General features: G+C 39.8%; 2 protein-coding genes across 5 annotated transcripts; one reads left to right on the top strand and one right to left on the bottom strand.

Moving 5' to 3' along the window:
- Positions 1–552: 552 nt before the first annotated feature.
- On the bottom strand, positions 553–4571 carry tmem120ab (transmembrane protein 120Ab). Its single transcript, XM_071925250.2, has 12 exons — positions 4503–4571; positions 4022–4140; positions 3690–3806; positions 3529–3588; positions 3079–3174; positions 2871–2960; positions 2629–2694; positions 2266–2327; positions 2012–2104; positions 1604–1668; positions 1194–1262; positions 553–666 (listed from the first exon to the last, which is right to left on the bottom strand). Exons 1-12 carry the CDS (start codon positions 4569–4571, stop codon positions 553–555), a joined length of 1020 nt encoding a protein of 339 aa, XP_071781351.1.
- A 1248-nt stretch (positions 4572–5819) lies between these two features.
- On the top strand, positions 5820–17141 carry gdpd1 (glycerophosphodiester phosphodiesterase domain containing 1). Of its 4 annotated transcripts, none has more exons than XR_013504931.1 (12): positions 5820–5955; positions 6586–6732; positions 7333–7375; positions 7834–7969; positions 9342–9387; positions 10102–10223; positions 11106–11195; positions 12079–12212; positions 14863–14922; positions 15234–15285; positions 16591–16889; positions 16979–17141. XR_013504931.1 is itself a non-coding variant. In XM_078284146.1 (11 exons), exons 2-11 carry the CDS (start codon positions 6597–6599, stop codon positions 16723–16725), a joined length of 954 nt encoding a protein of 317 aa, XP_078140272.1. In that variant the 5' UTR covers positions 5858–5955; positions 6583–6596; the 3' UTR covers positions 16726–17141. The 4 variants fall into 4 exon arrangements, 2 of the variants coding, with proteins under 2 accessions (XP_078140272.1, XP_071781338.2); XR_013504930.1 differs by having other exon boundaries at positions 5858–5955; positions 6583–6732; XM_078284146.1 differs by having other exon boundaries at positions 5858–5955; positions 6583–6732; positions 16591–17141.
- The last annotated feature ends 65 nt before the right edge of the window (positions 17142–17206 follow it).

The raw sequence follows: 17206 nt of genomic DNA, 5'->3' as shown, positions 1-17206 counted from the left end.
AGAAACACTCACTCACTCAAGAAACACTCACTCACAATCTAAACACTTTCAGACACGTAAGCACAACCCCACATGGGTTCTCCATGAAAAGAAAAGGATAAAAGTTAAATGTGTACAGTAGTACTGGGAAATTGGCTTCACAATAGGTACAAGTGCATGTCTGTAAAATTGTCGTCTTTATTGACTTTATAAGACTGCTTCTCTTTATTGTTTTCTTTGTCATATGGCAGTCATTTTCATTATTCATAGAGGACAACAAGGCAAAGGCAATATGGAACATAATTGAACACTGAATTGAACATAACACACTTTTTTTATTGCTGTTTGATTTGTAATAACAGACAGTAGGCTTATTAGCATACTGAGTCGACTTCAGATATCATGGAAGTCAAAACACTGACACACTAATACCAAAAATAAGCTGATAGTGTACTAATATCTACACTAAGATTAGGCCCACTACTAGCAAATGATGATGATGCTGATTTGGGCTTTCTGGAGCGGAGAAACCCATGTGCCACACTGTTTTGTGGACGTCTTTTTCATTGTGCATCACTGACTCTTTGGTTTCTGACTCTTGCTCTTGAGCTTCTGCCGAACAACAGCAACAGTGGTGAAGAAGTTTCCCATGAACAGAATGAGGAAGCAGAGACCGCACATCAAGACCTGGAATCACATGGAACATAGACGACCATAAATGAGGAGGCATGACAGATTTTCACGATCTTGATATAGCCTACGCAGGGGATTGAGCCTCTGTTGACACAAAATAGCCAATACCCAGATTTAGGAAAAAAGTAAGAGAACACACTTTATCTTTTCTCCACCACCCAACCCTGTGATAAATACAGTATGAGCAAATCTGGATATACTACTGTATGTGAGAAGGAATTGAGAGGTCACGTGGCGTTATCTAAACTAACATAACAGAAAAAGTCATGTTAGTGTGGCACTAGACTTAAGCAGCTAAATCTTTGACAAAATCTTGTTAATACACTGGTGATACCATGCAGATAACAGGCCCTCTAGTAGTGTAAATATATTCAAATAAGAACAGCGTTAATGCTGTAACCAACACTAGAACCACACATATATATAGGACTTATTTGAATCTTTTTCTATTATAAAATATAAAATAGGAGAGAATAGGGTGCAACGCAGGACTCATGAGAGACTAACAAGGACACACTGACCTGCCACTCTTTACAATCTGGGAGCCGAGCCATTCTGAAGAGAGAGAGGCCATTGAAGAGCTGCCAGAACTAGGAGACAAAACATTAGGACATAAGAGTTGCTTTTGTTGGAAAGTGAATGACTACAATATACAATCATCCAAACACAGCGGTGTTAAAGGATTAAGCTGTTATCCGGACTGCCAAAAACCTAAACATTGGATCGGATTGTGACAAAATTTGCATGGTAAAAGTCAGGGCTTTAAAGTATGACATCAGATTATCTGTGTCATCCAGTCTAAACCATGACTGTGCATGATTTTTAAACACTGACTAGACAGCTACGTGCAACAGGATTCAGCGGAGTGTGTTGCTCAAAGAGGGGAAACTACACAAGAATCACCACAGTCAGCGTCACATCAGATACTCACATGACCAAAAAACAGGAAGGGCAAAAGAAAAGTCAGTCCTCGCCACATCCAGGACTGAAATCCCTCTGAAAACAGAATGTAGGCAGGCTGTGAAAGAACGCTCTTTTCTCCTGCATTTAGTTAGTCAGTTTAAACATTAGTCCCAAAGGGAAATTTGTCATGGACTTTGCTCTGCCATTTTTAAGCAATTCAGATTGGTACAGTACACGAGAAACAGATTAAAATCGAACTTGTTTATTACAGCAGTGGTTCTCAAAATGAGGAATCCCAGGGAAAGAAGATAAAGAAGAGTTTAATTTTACTGATATTTGTATTTATAAAATGTTCAAATATGACGATGCCTGGCCTAATGTGTGTCTATTTAGAGTCCTTGGTATGAAAAGGTTTGAGAGTGCTTGTGTGACTCACCCACGGTCAGATCCATGTTGTGTCTTTCTCCCAGAGCTCGGAGTCTATACAGACAGCCACTCTGATAATAACACTGCAGACACTGAACAAAACCTGTGTGTGTGTTCCACAAGACACACACACACACACACACACACACACACACACACACACACACACACACACACACACACACACAGTTGAAGACAAGACTGATCTTTCTTTGATTTGACTTAGGTTGAACCATGTATGTATTCCAAGTGCATTGACCTTACTTTGATACAAGGAGTAGGCAAGGAACTGGTTCCTGAAAGTGTGGTACAAGTTCCCATCCGGCCTTAGGGGTAAAAGACAGAACGTTTGTCATGTAAACATTTCGTTGTTCTCTCCTGACTAGATCCTTGCTTGTGTTGTATTAAAATCTCATGTGTACGTCGCTTTGGATAAAAGCGTCTGCTAAATGGGAAATTGTAATTGTAATGCATGCAGCAAGTCTGGCAATCTGTCAGTGTTTTCTCACTATCGGAGGGATGGTTTGTTGTATAACGATAAAAAAATTGTTGTTTCATGGTGGCATCATTGTTTGTTAGTCTGTTATTAAGGGACAGAGAAGAGAAGAGAATTGTTCATCATCTCACCATGTCAGCATTACTCCGGACAAAAACGCTGAGATGTAGTGATGGAAAACCCACCAGCCTTTGATTCTATAATGCAGAGAGATTTGGGGGGTGTCAACAATGCTAAGAAATATGCTGAGAATTAGAAGATTCGCTTTTATTGCTCTGAGACAGGGCTATCAATATGTTTTATGTTATGAATTATAGCAATCATCATTGAAAAGTGCTTTGTGATTTTTTGGCAGTAGAGTGTTTGGGCTGACCTGGACCCATTGGTGATGAGGATGCTTTCCCTGATAGTTAACGTACAGTAGTACCACACCAGCAGGAAATTGAGGATCGCGTCCAGAAATCTACCATCGGGACACAACAGTGACTTAAACATACATGTAGCTTCCATATAAACAAACTCACAGCTGACAAGGGCGAAGCAGCAGATTAGTATCAAGATCTGCTTCAGATCATGCTTACCTGTAGCTCACAAAGAAATAGCATATAAAGGAGAAGAGCAGCAGTAAAACTGTAAGGCACAGCTTGAACTTCTCATATTCGTCTTTGTAGGCAAATCTGGCAAGGACACGACAAATATAGGAATCAAATACAAATAGGCAGAATTTCAGCTGGAGCCTATTGTCATTTTGAAACCTCACAGTAAAAGGCTCAGTCCCACTTTGACTTAGAGTAATGGAAATAACAGATCAATCCTTCATGATGGCAAGACAGTAATTTAATCATGATGCTGTGATATCTCAGTGAATGGGAAATGATAAGCAGGTAGACAGCTAAATGTGCAGGGGAACTGGCTGAACAATGTAGTTTGAACAGATAAGACTTTTATCATAATGTCATTATGCAAACGGATGAATAGGGTTGGACTTTATTTTCATATGTGGTGTAATGCCTTTGATGGTTAGTGCTTACTTTGACTGCTTGCTGAGAAGAGTTACATTTACATTTCCCAGGACCAGACTGAGATACAGCCTGCAAGATAAGAGATTTTTTGTCAAGTCACTCTGTGCATATTTAATAGGAGGATATCAACTCTTATTGTTGGACTTTTGAATTAAGAGGGAAGTCTTCACCCGTTTTTCTTGGGGAGGAAAGCTTCCATTTCAAAGAAACCATTTGGTTGTGTCTTGATTTTCTCTTTTATTCCATCCATGGTTTTGGCATCCTCTTCTGTAAGTCCGTTACTGCATCTGATTGATGATATAAGTGTACACAATAATCTGTATCATAATGACATAACATTATTAATTTGATATGCTGTGTGTGTGTGTATGTGTGTGTGTGTGTGTGTGTGCGTGTGTGTGTGTGTGTGTGTTGATGACATACTATATGTATCTATGTCTGTGTCTGTGAATGTATATCTGTGTCTATGCTTATTTGAGTGTGTGTAATCTGAAACACCCACTTCTTCACTAGGTGAGACATCTCCTTCAGTCTTTTGCGCTGATGGGAAATAGAGGAAGAGCAACTGTTCTGCAGCTTGGAAATTTCATCTAGTTTCTGCAGGTACATTCTGTGTGTCTCCTGGATGATATAAGAGCAAGGGATTACACCAACAGCACAATGTAGATTATAAGGCACATTTTAACTTGTTTAGGGCAAGTGCCAAACCAAGATATTTTGTCTCATCTTGGAGCTCTTCTCATAAAAATATATTATTCTTTCAATGGTGTGACAGACAGGTATGAAACCTGTTTTTTGGTCCCTGCTAATACCTTATGGCATTTTATAGCTGTTCTACAACCCCCCCTCCTGCTGGATTTTCAAAACAATTCATCATGGGAGTGGAGCAATGTATCAAGCATATATTAAATGCGTATCTGAATAATTTGATAACTGCATAACACAACAAGATACTGTCAACTGATATGTGGTCCCTCTCTTACCTGAATGTGTTGATACTCCTCTTCCAGACATTTCCACTCCTCCAGGACCTCTGGTAAACCTTTAGCCATATTGTCAACTTAAATTAATGACAGAGATACCCAGGCCCACTTCTTAAAAAGCTAATAGGGCTCCTTAACCACCAAGACAAGACTAGCACACATAGCCAATGTATGCTATAGTGAAGTATTACTTTTCAGGGTGTGTGTCACATCTCCATGAACGGTTTATGGCAGAAACTGAACTTTGACTTGGACAAATGTGCTAGATTTTAACTTGGACATTGTTCTGTTGAAACACTCTAGTTATCACATTCTTAATCTAGCTCTCACACAGATAAAAGTGCAGGTTATTCTTAATTATACTGCTGCAAAAACACATTTTGAAAATCAGCTTCAGGTCTAAAAGCCTCCACCATGATTCATCCAACATCCTGCCAGCTAGATGTTGCTATTGTGCATATTTTACCTTGCTCTGTATACATTCTCAGTTACACACAACATGCACAATAGCAACATCTGGTGGATCACAGGGACTGAAATTAATCAATGAGCAAATGGAAATTGTACTGTGGCTCTTCATCTTATTTTGCCACAGATCTCTTGAAAGGGGAATGCCACCCATTTTAAGAATTCACATTTGTTCTTGATGTGCCCCAGAACAGTTCAGTCAATACCTGTGAACATGCACCATTCTTTCTTACAACTAGAAACTGGAAAACTGACCCTTGAATTTGTGATGTCATTGGGATGTAAAACCAGGGGCTGCTCCATAAACAATGAATAGGACAGAGACTTTTGTTGACCCATAAGATTTTTGTGAGTTCTTGGACCCAAATGAGGTTTAAATTCTGGTTCATACCAGTGCAATGCTAGAATATGAACTTCATTTTGGTGTGATAACTCAATTTAGCACCTTTCTTAGCACAAAGTCAGTTAATTGTCTATGGAGCCGACAAACTCAAGGGTTTTCTCTCTGCTTTCTAGGAAAGACTAGTGCAAGTTCGCAGACATTGACTGAACTGTCCTGAGGCACAGAAATAACATATGGGGATTCTTTAAATGGGTGGCATTCCCCTTTAATTCGGATAGGATTTCTTTCAGTTTGTGTAATTTGGCCCAATTAACCGTACCGATGTTTTTAACCTACGATATCTGCAGTAAGAGCAAAGGCATACAGTGGTCTTCAACTGTTCCCCGCCGACAGAGTGAGACCTCTTTACTCCCCCCCTTCTCTGTAGAGAAATTTGAGATGTTGCGCATGCGCATACCGCTGGAACCAGCCGGTCAGTTGTGTTTTTGTCACTGACAGCTGCTGATGTGCGTATGATCAGCTTTCGTGGTGAAGGCTAGTCAATTCAGCTTTGTGACAAGGTCTACCAATACCTGGACAATCGGTATATCGGGACTGGGTAACTCAAACCAAGAAGAAAAACACAACAATTTGATGACAAAGGTAAAATTGCATTCTCTTAGTTCGAGCGGGTCAGCTAGCCTAATTTAGCTAGCTCGCTAACATTAGTAAGCTTACTATTGGCTACGGTTAGCTATTGTTAGTTACTGTTATGCCGTTTAGTGTAAGGTTAGAGAGAAAAGCTCCACTAATTCGTGATATCTGAACATGAACAAGTTTCTCCCAAAGCTAAAAACAAGGCAGCCAAGACTATCCCACTCAGGCAAGTGCCAAATCGACCTGTAGTTAATTGTCCTGTAGTGGAGCTGCTCCACTGACAATGAATGGGAGACTGACTGCGTGACAGCACCTGCTGGCACCACAATGGAATAAAGCTTGATTGAATGTAAAAACTCAAACAAACATATTTAGCTTTCCAAGTCAGCCTCAAATGTATTGTCTATGGAGCAGCTCCGGCTTTTGTCTCTCTTTTGTCTTGGTTCTCTAGTTTTCCAGCTTTCTGGAAGAGGCTTAATGTAAATGTCACAGATATATGAATATGAAAGAGCTAGGGTAGTATTTCACAGTTTTTTCACCCCAGACACGAGGTTTCTGCAGGACACTGAAATTATTTAAAATCTGTTTCAGGGTAGGTTTTTACTTTCTGGCTGAATTCTGTCTGTTTTTCAGCAGACTGAGAAGAGATGTGTGCCGCGGTGTACGTCTTGTCCACGGTAACGGGGTATGTGCTCACCTCGGCCCTGCTGATGAAATGCCCAACACTTCTGCACCGGAGGAAGCGAGAGTCATTCCGCAGCAGGCACATTTCCCATCGTGGAGGTGAGTCTGTGGCACTCCTGATTTTATTGCAGTATTCATCGTGTATAAATCTCATCAGTGGTTGTTAAATTTGATTCTAACAAGCATTCAAGCATTTCTTTAACTCAAATTTACCCTCATATAAGAGGATGCAGGTCATAATGTGTGCCAGGAGCATAATAGTGCTTTTCAACATTCTCCCCAATTACCCGCTGAATTTATACCTGCTTCATTTTCAATAGTTAGAATACCTCTTGTTCTAAAAATGTTAGTGATTCCTGTAGATATTTTTGTAGATGTAGGGGTTGGGCAGTAATTTAGGTCTTGAGACCCAGGTTCAGTCCTTGGCCTATTTCAGGATCAGTTTAAGTAGGTGTTGCATTTAAGAAGAATGGCTCTTATCTGAATATTTACATTATCATATATCGACAACTGTGCTGTAATTGCAATTATAATTGGTTGTTTTTGGGGTGGGCTAAGCAATATAGGCAGATGATGAATTTTCATTGTATTTATTTGTTTCTGGCTGTGGCAATATTCCAGCTGTGGGGGGCACCACAGCTAAATGAATGTAAAGAAAACACTGTATTACTACACTAAGTATCTATGTTTGTATTGTAGGGGCAGGTGAAAATCTGGAAAACACCATGGCGGCTTTCAAGCAGTGAGTTATCAGCTTCATGCATCATAATGACAAAGCTGTTTGTGTTACATCGCCTGAATTCCCCATGCATGAAGGAAGCATAACTGGTGCTTGTACTTGTGTGGGTGGGCGAGTGTGTACATGTTCATTTGAGCTGTGAAGTGTTCAGTTTGTGATTATGTGTTTTACCTGCCTGCTGACCCACAGACAGCAATAACATAGATAATCATTCATATCAAAGGCTCAGATCATGTCATTATTCTTTCTGCAGGATTACATAGTGGTTGGGTAGTGAATTTGCTTTATTATGATTTGAATGTGTGTGTATGGTTTTACTCTCTTTTGATGTTCAGATGTCGCTGCTGTAGACTGTTTGCTAGACCTCATTAGGAAATGCAGTGGTGAGCTTTAGAGAATGGATGTAAGTCAGTGGGATCTCACAGGTGTAGTAACACACACGTGTGCGTTGGTTCATGCAGTGCTGTGGATCTTGGCACAGACATGCTGGAGCTGGACTGCCACCTGACAAAGGATGAGCAGGTGGTGGTTTCACATGATGCCAGCCTGAGGAGGTCCACCGGCATGAACGCCTACATCTCCGACGTGCCCTATGCCGTGAGTCGCCGCTCTTGATTATCTCCTTAGTCATATCATTTCCATATCTAAAGAAGGGAAAATAATGACCCTTTTACTCTTTTCTAACCTCCCTTCAAGCTCTAAGCTAGTTTTGATGTCCCTTTCACTTCTTTATAGGCTACTTGCACAAAGAATGATGTTTAAAATTTCAAATATAACTTGATTTTGTTTGACATAATGGGTAAGGGGGTCAGCCAGAAGTGTAAAATGTAGGTTTACATAAAAATAAAAAATACATAGGTTTCAGATAATTCTGATTAAAATGTGGAAATCTGGGTTTATATAAACTAAGCTCAGACTGTTTTTGCCAGGGAGGTGCAGCAAATCAAGAGTTCCACAACTATTTGTGTTGTATTTTTCAGAATTCAAACAACAGTATCTGTTATCTTGTTATGTTTGTATATAAACTTGTGTGAATGAGATAGCCAGTGGTGATGGATCATGTGACTTGATCAGGTGAATTTTTTGTCCTTAAGCAAGTCAACTGATCAAGCCACATGATCAAGTTTTTCCTGATTGAAAAACCAAACCAAACCAAAGAACCACAAAAAAACAGATCCTGCACCGATTGTTGGTGAGTCACTGAAAATGTCACTCAGCGCAGCAGAAAAAAAAAATCAAAAAGCGACCCTTTTTCCTAGCTAAGATGCATTTTTGCCCTGAGCCGAGTCCCTGGTCATTGTAGTTTGTGGGGTCGCAGCACTGGGACTGTTAAACCTTCTGAAGTCCGTAGATGCTGAAGCACTCAGTAAAGGTAGCAGAGCAGGAGTCAGCAGGAGGAAGTCATTAATTGATCCCGGCTGACAGAGAGGAACACTAAATGGAAACCAGAGGCTCTCTGAAGAACAGGTTGACCTGAGCCAGAATGTATGCCTTGCCTCTATGGAAGTGTCAAGTTTAACAAATAAGACTTTTTAGTGTTATGGTCTAACACTGGGTGAAAACGTCAGTACTAATCAAATCAACATTGACTAATCCGGCTCAACAGTGAGTACTTAAAAATGAGCATGCCGTAACTTTAGGTGGAAATTAGTAAAAGGTAAACAGCAGTAATTACTTTAGTAATTAGCAGTAATTAATTCAATTAGTTCAAAGGTCATGACTAGAGCTTAGATTTCATATCATCAAAAAATGATACCCATAAATTCCATTAAATTCCATCTACTTTAATACCAACAATATGTTTGTGGAACTGGAGATAAACCTTTTTTTGACTTTTGAAGGTAATGGCTGAGTTCCCTTCTCCCCTCATAGTCAGTTTGTAACCTCAGGACTTCACCTCACAGGCCTTTTGCCTATACAGTATGTTTTTTGTCTGTGTTTACCACTGTGTGCTGTGTGCTCTTTGCAGGAGCTCCCTCCATACTTCTGCAAGCTGGGTGTAACCTTCCAGAGAGGTGAGCATCTCACACCCGTGTCCTGTGTAATCGATACAAAACTAACCCTAACCCACACACAGACACACCACGGTTAATAATCAGTGTGTCTGAAGCAGAGATCTCCAGTTTGCATAACATTGATGCAGCGCTAACAGAATGTAAAGTGTAATCAGTTGATATTGAATAACATATAGATTGATATTGTCATTTTTCATCTCCACTTGTTTATTTGACATTTGTGTCTAAATAGCAAACTTCAGTTCAAGGTATTCAAGTAGTGTCCGAAATTTACTTCCTGGCTCACCTGTCAAGGGCTGGTAGACTAAAAGTTTTACCTGCTGCCAAGAATATTTTTTACTGTTTTCAGTGCTATTTTGTGTATAGAATCAGGTGCTGTGTTCTTGCTCACTCACTAATACTGTGGATCAGGTTTGTAATTCATCACAACATAATTCAAAATTACAAGGGTGACATATTTCTCTGCAAAATGTCTATTAATTATTTTGGCCTGTAAAAAATATTTTTGTCAGGACAGTGATTTATTTTTTAGTTTACCAGCCCTTGGCAGGTGAGCCAGAAAGTTAATTTGGGACACTGACACATACTACAACTGAAATAATCCATATGTATATATATATATATAGATATATATATATACATATATAATACACACCAACTGTCATATTCGGTATGACTGAAGGTAACACTGTGTCCTTGTCCTTGTTTATGCAGAGTGTTACTGCGAGGGGGGAGAGGACAAACGCATCCCTCTCCTCAGGGACGTCTTCGAGGCCTTCCCCACCACCCCCGTCAACATCGACATCAAGGTCAACAACGACAGACTCATCAAGAAGGTCTGTGTGTGTGTGTGTGAGTGTCTCTCTCTCTCTCTCTCTCGCCTTGACTGAGTCATTATTTATTTCTGGGTTTCTTTACAACAAGAGAAACAAGAGGAAAGGGGAATTGTTAATTTTTTTTTGGGACAGCCTAAAATGGCAGTGTTTGAGGAGGAAAAAGAGGGTGAATGCGGGGGAGACATACAGCATTGTGGAGACGTATAAAGTGCTAGTTAGAGCAAGGATATCATTAAATTTTGAATACTATAGAAGAATGAAAGATCTAGGGGTTTTCGATGATAAATGTTGCTACGGCGACACACTGCAATTTGAGTTGAGAACTATTATTTGCCGAATTGCTCAGATGATGATTTATTAATAGCTGCGTGTGTGACTGTATGTGTTAGTATTTTTTTAGGGGGGTAGATTTGGGGGTTGAATGCACTTAATGTCCAATTTTTAGACAATTTATATATAAAATTTGAAATGGAAAACATTGTTCAGAACCACTAAATCTAAATATGACATCTGAATAACAGATGATAAGAAATGTTGAGCAATTTTGTTGCTAGTGTGGCAATTTAGCCCAAACGAAGCAAAGGGGGTGAAATAACTTATGCTAAATAGATTTCTGTTATTTTAATTTTATGCATTAACATAAATTTCTACACATTTGTTTTCACTCAATGATGGAACAGATTGCTTTGCATAGAAATGCATTAAAAAATCCTGAATAAATGTATTTTGAAACAACTTCATAGCACAACAAAATGTGCAAAAAATCAAGGGGGGTGAATACTTTTGCAAGGCACCCTACAAACATTGCTCATGTACCGTGTATTTTATGCAGATGGTATTGATTTTCCAGTTCCTGCACTGATGGCTTGTATATCTTTGCAGGTCTCTGAGCTGGTCATTAAGTATGACAGAGAGCATCTGACTGTGTGGGGCAACGCCAGCAACCAGATTGTCAAGAAGTGTTACAAAGAGGTAAATGAACACAAGATGGATGGCCTTATCTTGATGACATTTAGGGGAGAGGTTATAGGAGTAGGAGGTTCTTTGTTACTCTGCTGTAGCCGACTGTCGTCAGTGGTGTGTGTAGTTCTGCATTCAGTTCACATTCAGTCCAGTCAATCCAGGAAGTCAATCTTCTTCAAAGTTTGAAAACACAAACCTTTAATAATATTCTTTTTTGTCCACTAGGCCTAAGTAATGAAAGAGTATATAGTAGACGCTCTAAAGTTTCCGATTTAATCCCAGTTCAAGTTTATTTTTATATTCATGTTGAATTGCTTGAATTGAATTGCATGGGGAATAGGGATGCACCGATACCGATACTGGTATCGGTATCGGTGCCGATACCAGGCTAAAATGGAATATCGGTATCGGAGATTTTACCCAAGACTAAAATCTGATACCGAAAGCCATGAGTAACATGTAAGAAATAAAAGCAAACTGTCTTGATTTTATGCATTTGTGGCACATAGAAGCCTGTATTTCTCAAACAGTGGGAAAAACAAGGATTTTATCTCAATAATTTTGTCCATTGACCCCAAACTAAGGAAGTAAGCCTGCACTGTTCAGTGAAAGTAATGGATCGGATCGGTACTCAGTATCGGCCGATACTTAAACTTTCATACTCGTAATCGGTATCGGCATTGAAAAAGTGGCATCGGTGCATCCGTAATGGGGAATGCATTGTGGAGTGAGTATTTGGTAATGGAGCTACGTAAGATGTCAGACCAATCTCAGAGAAACCTTGACACCAAAATACAGACTCATATCATCACTTATCATCATAAATGACTGAATTGAAAGTGAACTGACTCCAAACCCTGGTTGTGTGTGTGTGTGTGTGTGTGTGTTGTAGAACCCTCGTATCCCAGTGTTGTTCAGCCTTCCCAGAGTGTTGCAGCTGTTAGGTCTCTTCTACACCGGCCTCCTGCCCTTCATCCCACTCAAGGAGCAGTTCCTGGAGATCCCCATGCCCTCCATTATCACCAAGTAGGAACACACACACACACACACACACACACTATCATTTACTCACACGCAGAAGCAATTTACTCACACGCAGACGCAATGAATAAACCACTATATAACTTATCGAATCAATCAATCAACTCTTACATTTATGTAATGAATTAGCATTATTTACTGTCTGTTTTTGCACTGCTGTATTCTATTCTGTTCTATTCTATTCTATTCTATTCATCATATTGGTGTAATATGGAGTGAACATGTCCCAACTGTGTGACCATGATATATTTTGACATGCTCTGTTTGAAGAGGCTTTTAATGTGAACACACACACTTGTATGTGTTGTTAACTAATTAACCCCCAAATTTGCTGTTTCAGAAAATTTTCAAATTTGAAATGCACCTACAGAATTTCTGAGCAAAAAATCAGATTTTTCTCCCCAGGTTTCCTAATTTTTGGGACCACATAATTATTGTTAAATGTGGCCAAAATCTTGTAATGTTTTGGAGTTGAGGGTTAATTTTCCAGTATGTTGTTGGTTTGGCTGGTTTAATTGATTGTTTGAAAAGCACAGTGGGTATAGTCTATGTCTTGCAGTGTGTATCTGCCCTTAGTAACGCTCTGCTCTACAGTGTGTAGTCCAAGCCAACATACTATAGATACAAGTCTTCCATAGTTCTAGTGTGTCAGAGAGATACAGTGGTAACACTACACTCGCTACACCAGAGCTAATCAGTATTAGTCTACAAGTACACGGCATTTGATAGCAGTGGGTTAAAGGTCAGGGACTGTATTACAGGGATAAGGACTCTGTCTCTGTTTTAAAGTGTGGGTGGAGACCCAAAATGGGACACAAGTGTTAATAGGTTTTAATGAGAATGGGTCACAGGATAAAACTATAAGTCTGTCCCAGTCTCACTGTCCCAGAATGAATCCCTGTTGTAATGGATCCACTGTTCAGTTGACGGTGCTGGCCAAGGTGCAGGGGGGTAACAGTGGTTCGGGAAAAGGAAAGACTTGTGCATGCTACCATAAAATTCAAGATTCAAATCTTTTCTTTATGGGGTAGAGGCTGAAATCTACTGGCAGGAGACGGGAGTTAAAATGCTTTGCTCCAGCTGCTGTTTCTCTTAATGATACAATCTGACCCCCAGTTATTATAAAACAGTCATTTTGCCTTTGACACAGTATGAGACAGTATGAGATTGTTTTTGTTATCTGTCCCCAAGGTTCAGAGCTGAATTAGGCAAAAGTGCTGTCATGCACTCTGCTTCCTCTTCATGGAACTTGATACAAAATGATTCAAAGTTGAAAGAGCTGGTTTCTCTTGGTGAGTTTAAACTGATAATGAAGGAACACGTTGCAGACTCAAGACTCAAGAGCTGTTTTTGCTTTGTTCAGCTTCAGAGTTGAATAGGTTTTGACCCTGTGAAGCTGCTGGCTTGATGTTGGTCTAGTGGACTTTGGAGAGCTCAGACAGAGATTTTACTTGGTTCTGTTTTTACATGACTTTGATTGTATTTCGATTTTAGATGTACCTTTCTCCTTCTTTATTGTGATTTTGACTTTGGACGTTGTTGTAGCTGTTGGTCTGTAACTTTTATGTTTGTCTTGATACCGCTTTCTTGGCCAGGTCTCCTTTGAAAAAAAGATTCTTGATTTCAATGTGACTAACCTGGTGAAATTTTAAAAATTCAAGATGTACGTTGTCTTCCAGGCTCAGGTGTGCCCACCAGAATTTGTTCCTGTGCCTGTTGTTCACTGTTTCCACTGGGCGCCTGTCTCTGTTCAGTTATCTGGGCCACAAAGCTGTTTGAAAGACGATCTCACTCACTAATTAAATCATTCAAAGAAACACACACAAGTTGCCTGGAGAGTATGCGCTTGTGGATCATAAGGATCTAGGTCATAGAGCAGATTATGCATGCTGCACATTCATTAAGGATTAACTGATTTCCTTCATTACACTTCTGTCGAGGCCACTACAGGATTTGTGTCGCTCAAAATAATTGCTCAATGCCAATTAAAGGAAAATGCTTCCCTTGGATACTCTTACTCCTGTTATATAACATCGATCTGTGATGTTCAATACGTTCCAGGAGTTGTTTTGTGATAAATTGTTGAAATTTGTCTTTTCGTTGTTCCCACTTTCCCTCAACCTGCCTCGTCTGCTTCTACTTCAGTTAGTGATTTTCACAGAATGACTTTCAACAAACCTAAGAGAACAGGGGCACGTTCAATTGATCCAAAACGTACCAAACAGGAAGTTTAAAAGGAAATGGTAGTGCATTGAACGTCCTGTTGCAAAGTGTTGTTGTACAATTCATTCTTTAATTGATGGACAGTGCCCTTGACACAGGGAAAGATAATGTCAAATTGTCAATTGTGAAGTTGAATTATGAGTTACAAATAAGTGAGAAAGTTGCAGAAAGTCTTCATTCCATCTCAAGCACTAATAATTATTTTAATGCATATTTACCATAAATAATATGCTTGAAATATAAAATGCTGATTAAGGCATCAAGTATAATCAGAAATCTCACCTTTTATAGAAAAACAACTGTGCTGTTGTGAAGTGATTTTGTCATTTTTGTAACTATTATACATATATTATATATATATATATATATAACAGCTTTTAACAGTGTCACTCTTCTCTGTGTGATTCTACAGACTGAAGGATCCTAACAGAATAACTAGGAGCCAGCGACTCGTCACCTGGCTGGCAGACACGTACGTACACACACAAGTCAGAATCACGTTCAGATTTCTTCTTCTATATATTTTCCAGATGAATGGCTGACAGCATTGCATTTGTCTGTTTGCAGTGTGCATATCGCTGTATTTCAACATGTACATAAGATGTATTTCTGGGGCCTCGTTATATATTGCACGTGGCACATAATGCTGTAGGGCCACGAGAAAACCCTGTTAATGCAATTTTTTTTACAAGCCTTTTTACTTTGGGCTACCCTGAATCTGCACCACCTCTCTACTTGCACTTGTTCTGCTCCCTGCTGATGACAGTGTTTTTTCTGTTGCAGCTTGCTGATGAGGAAAGCTCTGTTTGACCATCTAACTGCCAGGGGAATACAGGTAAGGCTGCTGTTTTGTTCCCCTGTAGTAGCTCTTGCAACTACAACAAAAAAAAGTTCTATATATAGCAGCGTTCGCACAAGGTCCTTAAAGTGTTTAAAGTGCTTGAATTTAAATTTTCTAAATTTCCTGTTATATGGGTTAAAAAGTGCTGAAAAAGTAAAAATAAATAAAAATGTTGGACAGAATGCAAGTCAAAACAGGAAAGAAGACCAACATACTCTGGAAAAAAAAAAAAGACTTAAAAGCATGTGAACCTATGATTTAAACAAAGCACTGTTGGTTGTTAAAACGCAGTAAGGTTTACAGAAATGTTTCTTGCTTTTGTGTGGAGTCCTTATGAACAGAAGAATATTGCTGGAAAAAGTAACTGAAAGTCCTTGAATTTGATGTAATAATGTCTGTATGAACCCTGATATAGGGACCTTGAGTACATGGCAGATGCAAAGTATAATGTGTAATAATAACAAACAGTGGTTAAGACACTTTATCATAGTGTCTCCTTCATTGTGGTACTTCCTTGTAGCAGCGAAACTGTTTTTTGCTTATATCATCATATATCATATCATTTTTTGATTCTACAATGTATCGAATGTTGTTTGGTAAATTCTGAATGCTACAAAAAAAATATTTTTAAAAAGCATTACTACATAGTAATAAAAAGTTCCCTAAAAGGTTCTTTATAATCCCTAAAAGTGATTCCCCTTTGTTTATGAGAGGAGAATCAGTTTTTGTAGTATATGGAACTCATATTTTAAAGATTATATTTGACATGCCTCTTTCATTGAATGGTACATAGTTAAGAGCGACTGGTTAGATATAGACAAAGGAAATGACAAGTGACAGCAGGTTGATAGTGGGACTCAAACCCAAAACTTCTGAAATATATGGTGTGCACCTTGCCCCGCTGAGCCACAGAGCACCCAGCCTTTAATTGTTATAGTGTGCTGAGTCACCATTCACTTGTACATGGTCTGTACAAACACTGAGAACCTTCCAGGGTTCCTGCGAAGTCTGGAACAATTAGGAAAATGAATTTGATTATTTGGATTGAATTGCACAGAAAATCCAGTCAGTCCAGACAGTTAAGGCTTCAGAGAGTACAAAAAAATTACCTGTCAACTAGTCAATTCAGACATGTAAATTTTGTCTCGACACTTTGCCTATTCAGATCTGCTCAACAGCCTTAGAGAAGAGGCTGCAATGGCTGCTGCACTAGAGGACAGAAGCATTGTGGAGCCTTCCTGCGACGGCCAGCTCTGTGTGTTGTGTGCGTTACCCATAGTGCTCCGTTTCTGGTTTCAGGTGTACATTTGGGTGCTGAACGACGAGGAGGACTTCCAGAGGGCATTTGACTTGGGAGCCACAGGCATCATGACAGATTTTCCCACCAAGCTTAAAGACTTCATAGAGAGGAATGGCATTTCTAAGCCCCAGTGACCTGCCAAAAACTACCTCACCACTCCCCCCGACTCCCCCCAATCCCCCCCCACACCCCCCACTGATTACCTTCAATCTGACTGACCTGCCAAAACATCCCCACGTCTCCACTTTTACTGCATGCATTCCAGCGGGGGGCATATATTCTCGGACTGTGTTTTACAGTCTGCCGGGATCACCCCCGTGCTCTACACCCGGCGCTGGTTCATTTCCATGGAAACCATATCCAGGGAGCTGTTCTGTGCACCGGTAGCACAAACCCCTCGCTATTTTCAATCTTATGGAATCCTCGTAAAGAACACACATATCTGCTACCTGTTTGTTGTCTCCCTTGTGTAGTGTCCTTCACAGGTTCTTCCTGGTTCATTGAATTCGTGGAATTTACCATCAGAGGTGTTGATGGAGCGTTGATACTCTGGTATCCCCCCCCCCCACCCTCACCTCAACTAGGCACCCACATACACACAGCACAGTGTGGCCA

The sequence above is a fragment of the Centroberyx gerrardi genome, chromosome 6 (genome assembly GCF_048128805.1).
Source record: "Centroberyx gerrardi isolate f3 chromosome 6, fCenGer3.hap1.cur.20231027, whole genome shotgun sequence".
NCBI lineage: Eukaryota > Metazoa > Chordata > Actinopteri > Beryciformes > Berycidae > Centroberyx > Centroberyx gerrardi.
Note: the sequence above shows the minus strand (reverse complement) of the source record. Positions and strands in the feature narration are given on the sequence as shown.

Coding starts and splice junctions, on each gene's coding strand:
- gdpd1 (XM_078284146.1), top strand. CDS start 6,597: ATGTGTGCCGCGGTGTACGTCTTGTCCACGGTAACGGGGTATGTGCTC. Junction 10,224..11,105: donor ACGACAGACTCATCAAGAAG/GTCTGTGTGTGT, acceptor ATATCTTTGCAG/GTCTCTGAGCTGGTCATTAA. Junction 11,196..12,078: donor TCAAGAAGTGTTACAAAGAG/GTAAATGAACAC, acceptor TGTGTGTTGTAG/AACCCTCGTATCCCAGTGTT.
- tmem120ab (XM_071925250.2), bottom strand. CDS start 4,571: ATGGCTAAAGGTTTACCAGAGGTCCTGGAGGAGTGGAAATGTCTGGAA. Junction 2,961..3,078: donor TATTTCTTTGTGAGCTACAG/GTAAGCATGATC, acceptor TCCCGATGGTAG/ATTTCTGGACGCGATCCTCA. Junction 2,695..2,870: donor CTCATCACCAATGGGTCCAG/GTCAGCCCAAAC, acceptor TCTGCATTATAG/AATCAAAGGCTGGTGGGTTT.